General features: G+C 41.9%; 1 protein-coding gene across 2 annotated transcripts in view; it reads right to left on the reverse strand.

Moving 5' to 3' along the window:
- The window catches only part of LOC135111578 (ALK tyrosine kinase receptor-like), a 233,162-nt gene that overhangs the window by 10,053 nt on the left and 218,109 nt on the right, over positions 1-5,000 (reverse strand). For both annotated transcript variants that reach the window (XM_064025025.1, XM_064025024.1), the window contains exon 10: positions 1,430-1,620. In XM_064025025.1, the coding sequence (XP_063881095.1) occupies positions 1,430-1,620 (191 nt within the window). The remainder of the gene's footprint in view (positions 1-1,429; positions 1,621-5,000) is intronic.

Consider the following 5,000-nt stretch of genomic DNA (forward strand, 5'->3'; position numbering starts at 1 on the left):
AGAGAGAGAGAGAGAGAGAGAGAGAGAGAGAGAGAGAGTATATAGGGTTTGCTTCTCTTTCTCTTTCTATTGAAGGATGTAAACAAATTATACTCAATTAGTGAGGTGTGAGCTACGTGATCCCAGGGAAGAAGAGGAGGAGGAGGAGGAGGAGGAGGAGGAGGAGGAGGAGGAGGAGGAGGATGAGGAGGAGGAGGAGGAGGAGGAAATAAAAACGACTGCTGTTACTACTCCTAATACTACTGCTATTCATTCTACTACTACAACTCGTACAACAACAATAACAACAAGAACAACAACAACAACAACAACAACCACATCTACAACAACAACAACAACAACTACTACTACTACTACTACTATTACTACTACTACTATAACAGCTACTACTACTACTACTACTACAACAGATACTATTACTACTACTACTACTACTACTACTACTACTACTACTACTACTACTACTACTACTACTACTACTACTACTACTACCACTACTACTACGTCTCCATTTTCGCTGAGATAAAATTTACTGGGTTAAAATTGCAGGGAACTGAGTGCACATTTTCAAAATCCTGTGATCATTGCATGTGTAGAATAAAAATCTGAATATTTCGTGCTCATCCATGTAAGCATTAATGATTTTTTTTTTTTTTGGTTTTTACGACCTAGTTTCCCCTATCTCCCTTATCAGTGCTGGGACGGAGCGGTGAGGCGTTTCCACATGCACACTGCAATTCCAGACTTAACACACTTAACTCTTTCACTGCTTTTTGACATGTTTCCTTAATCACAAACTATTCTAAAGCGTTTATTACTTTTTTAACAATCAATTCTGAACGAAACACTAGCTAGACGTTGAATAATCTACTCTTTTCATCCGCTTTTCTTCCTTATAGATCCTCTGAAAGGCTCTATATATTGCCTTTAGTGTGCATTCTTCCATACTGCATTGAAAGAGTTAACCAAGAACGTATGAAAGGCACGTGACACATCAAGTTTGAGAAGAATCGATTTGCTAGTTATTGAGAGCCCATACGTGAGACACCCTTCTGCATTTTGTTAGTTACCCATCAACTCCACCTAATAGAAATCATAAAGCATATATCATCCATTTTAAAGAGCTGTGGTATATGGTGTGAATTTCGTTGCGATATGCTACGTAGTTACGGACATATAAGCTTGTGGATCGCTGGGACTGGCTCCTCGAGACCCACCCACCTGAATATAACTTTGCTATGCTTGTAACTACTCTTTTTTGTCGTTTTTTTCTGTCTTTTTTCCATCGTTTTTCCTCCTCCTCCTCCTTTTTCTGCCTTAAGATTTCAATGACTACTGAAAACTTCCCTTCCTCCTCCTCCTCTTTCACTTCAACGACACACACACACACACACACACACACACACACACACACACACAGTCTACTCACCTATAGATGTCCCTGGCCATTCCGAAGTCAGCGATCTTGACTACTCTGCCTGGGCCTTTCGTTGTAAGGAGACAGTTTCGGGCGGCGATGTCCCTGTGGATGAAGTGGTTGCCCTCCAGGTACTCGCAGCCCTTCGCCACGTCGGTAGCACACGAGAGTAAGTCCCTCATCGTGAGTGCCGAGGGGCGGTCCTGCAGAAGACACGTAGGGGAAGGGTAAATGGTGAGCGTTGTTTTCTCTCTCTCTCTCTCTCTCTCTCTCTCTCTCTCGTGTGTGTGTGTGTGTGTGTGTGTGTGTGTAGGGAGAGATAGAAAAAAGGCTTAATTGAGGAAGGGCAGAGGAGGAGGAGGAGGAGGAGGAGGAGGAGGAGGAGGAGGATGGCAGAGTGAGATAAAGTGGAAGATTTGGGAGGAAGGGTAATATCGTTTCAGAGAGAGAGAGAGAGAGAGAGAGAGAGAGAGAGAGAGAGAGAGAGAGAGAGAGAGAGAGAGAGAGAGAGAGAGAGAGAGAGAGAGAGAGAGAGAGAGAGAGAGAGAGAGAGAGAGAGAGAGAGAGAGAGAGAGAGAGAGAGATTTATACAACTGAAGAAGAAAAGATGGAAGGTTTTCGAAATTGGATTTCATTTTTCAATTTCTCTCTCTCTCTCTCACACACACACACACACACACACACACACACACACACACACACACACAACATACCAATCACCAAACAAGTAAGAGTGGGCGTCCCTCCCTCCATCTGGATCCAACAATATGAGATGCACGAGTGTTTGAAATTAAATAAAAGAAGAAAATAATAAGATTCCCCTTTAGTTTCGAGTCAGCAGGGGAGCCGCGCACACCCACGTCTCCCCAGCACAGGTGAGGGCGCGAACAGGTAAACGGGACGAGGAGAAGAATAAAGAAGGAAAAAATCAACGAAAAGTGAAAAGCAGAGACTATACCAGGCCGGTACTCCCACACAGGCTGGCTCAGACAAAGCACCACACATTAACACTCACATCATTTACACTCTTAGCCACGTCGGTCTATAATGGAAAGGGAAAGTCTCGTGCCCTACTACACCCCAGGGGCTTAGGCATAGCACAGCTGGCCACACGCATCCACAGCAAGGCCATACAGCATACAATGGTTTACCTCTACTCCTTCATAATGAGACGCAAAGATGGCACATTAAAATCTATGTCAAATACGGGCATTGATTTTCATGTGTGCCATATTGTGTTACATTTTCCTTCTAAAAACATCGATGTGGGAAAGAATCTAAAATATAGTGATAAAAATAGTGTATGATTTATTTTAGTGGTTAATTGTAGTATTGTTTGTGGTCTGTGTGTGTGTGTGTGTGTGTGTGTGTGTGTGTGTGTGTGTGTGTGTGTGTGTGTGTGTGTGTGTGTGTGTGTGTGTGTGTGCGTCATTTCCATTAATCAGGCGTTACCAAGATCCACTCTACCCCGTTCATTTATCATCACATTCTGAACCACCACCACCACCACCACCACCACCACCACCACCACCACCATCACCAGCACCAGCACACCCTCCCTTCCCTCCCACCACAACACCATCACATTAAAACTGAACCAGGTAAAAAAAAAAAAAAAGACATGAATTTCTAACACACATCTCATCTCCCGCTCTACCAGTCACGCTATGTACAACTTCCCTTCATGCACACAAATTTAATATAACGAGTCTGCAAAGAGTGTATGACAGAATATAACATTTAATCAGTCTTCCCTCTTCTCCTGTTATGTCACTCGCTTAAAAAAAAACACTTCAATCGCTTTATTATATTTGTCACTGCGAGGAAATACATTAATGGTATATAGAGTATTAAGTAGACAGCATGAGATTAAGACTAAGTTTTCCGGCAACTTAATCATGGACATTGGTAACTAGAATATAAATAGAGATGTAATATAAAGGAAAAAAAAAAGAAAGAAATATGGGGACAAATGGGTGTTACAGTGATCGTAATATGATAATGTCTCGTCTGCTTATGACTTTAACTTAACTACAAACATATATAACCAGAATATAAACACAGATGTAGAGAAGAAAAAAAAAGAAGAGAAAAAAAAAGAAGACAAATGAATAGTACAATAGAAATCGCAATATGATACTAATGCCTCGTCTACTTATCACCCCAACTTAACTTAGATACAAATAAGGAGGTAAAAAAAAAAAGGAAAAGAGAAAAGAAAAAGAAGACAAACGGATATTACAGCAACCATAACATGACAAAAATATCTTGTTTGCTTATTACCTTTCTCTCTTGCCATCTTTTCTCCTCTAATGCCTCGTCTCCCTATCACTTCCCATCATGCTATCTCTTATCCATCTATCGCCCGGTCATCAGTGCAACATTTTGACCTAAGTGGGACGCGTCAACACCACTGCCTCCCCCCTCCACAGCACCATCACAACACAGCCATCACGTGGACACATCATTATCCTTTACACAGCACCACATAACAGCTTGTCCTTGCCGAAAACCTGCACCAGTGAACCCTTCTACGTGTTTCCTCGTCTCTCTCTCTCTCTCTCTCTCTCTCTCTCTCTCTCTCTCTCTCTCTCTCTCTCTCTCTCTCTCTCTCTCTCTCTCTCTCTCTCTCTCATCATCCACTACAGCTTCCTTTACTTATTCACACTAACACGTTCCACACTTTTCTATGAGTCCACTTCAGTTTCTCCTCCTCCTCCTCCTCCTCCTCTTCCTCCTCCTCCTCCTCCTCATCTTCCTCTTCCTACTTCCACATTCCCTACCTAATTTCCTTTAAAAGTGTGTGTGTGTGTGTGTGTGTGTGTGTGTGTGTGTGTGTGTGTGTGTGTGTGTGTGTGTGTGTGTGTGTGTGTGTGTGTGTGTGTGTGTGTGTGTTAAAGTATATTACTGTACAATATTAATAACACTAATGTATATGTCTTCTTGTGAATTGTATTAATGTTGCTGTGTTTTTGTTGTTGTTGTTGTTGTTGTTGTTGTTGTTGTTGTTGTTGTTGTTGTTGTCGTTCTCATTATCATTTATCATCATTACCACCACCACCACCACCATCATCATCATTACCATCATTATCACAGTCATAACCCTAATTTTTGTTCCTATTTCCAGCGGTTATCCCTTTGCACACACACACACACATACACACACACACACACACACACACACACACACCTGTACACGCTCATAATGATTGGAGGTGCGGCTCAGGTGAACATCCCAGTTAATTAAGGTAAGCTTAGACTGCTACGTCGGAGGGAGGGAGGGAAGGAGGGAAAGGAGAGAGGAGAGGAAGGGGAGGGAAGGGAAGGGAAAAAGAGGTAGGGCTTCCGTTTGTTAGAGGCAGGAGAGAAAGGAAAGGAGGAAAAATGAACGTTTATTTGTTTGTAGATGAAGAAAGGAAGGAAAATAGGAAGAAAAAATGATGGTAGGTGAAGGAAGAGAGGAGGATAGGAAGATACGAAGAAGGAAAAAAGGAAAAAAGTAAGCTTGTTTGTTTCTGGATGAAGGAAGGAGAAAAGGAAAAAGGAAAAATAGAAAGACAAATTAAAAAAAAAGAAAAAAAGA

Source organism: Scylla paramamosain, chromosome 22 (assembly GCF_035594125.1).
Source record: "Scylla paramamosain isolate STU-SP2022 chromosome 22, ASM3559412v1, whole genome shotgun sequence".
NCBI classification, from domain to species: Eukaryota; Metazoa; Arthropoda; class Malacostraca; order Decapoda; family Portunidae; genus Scylla; species Scylla paramamosain.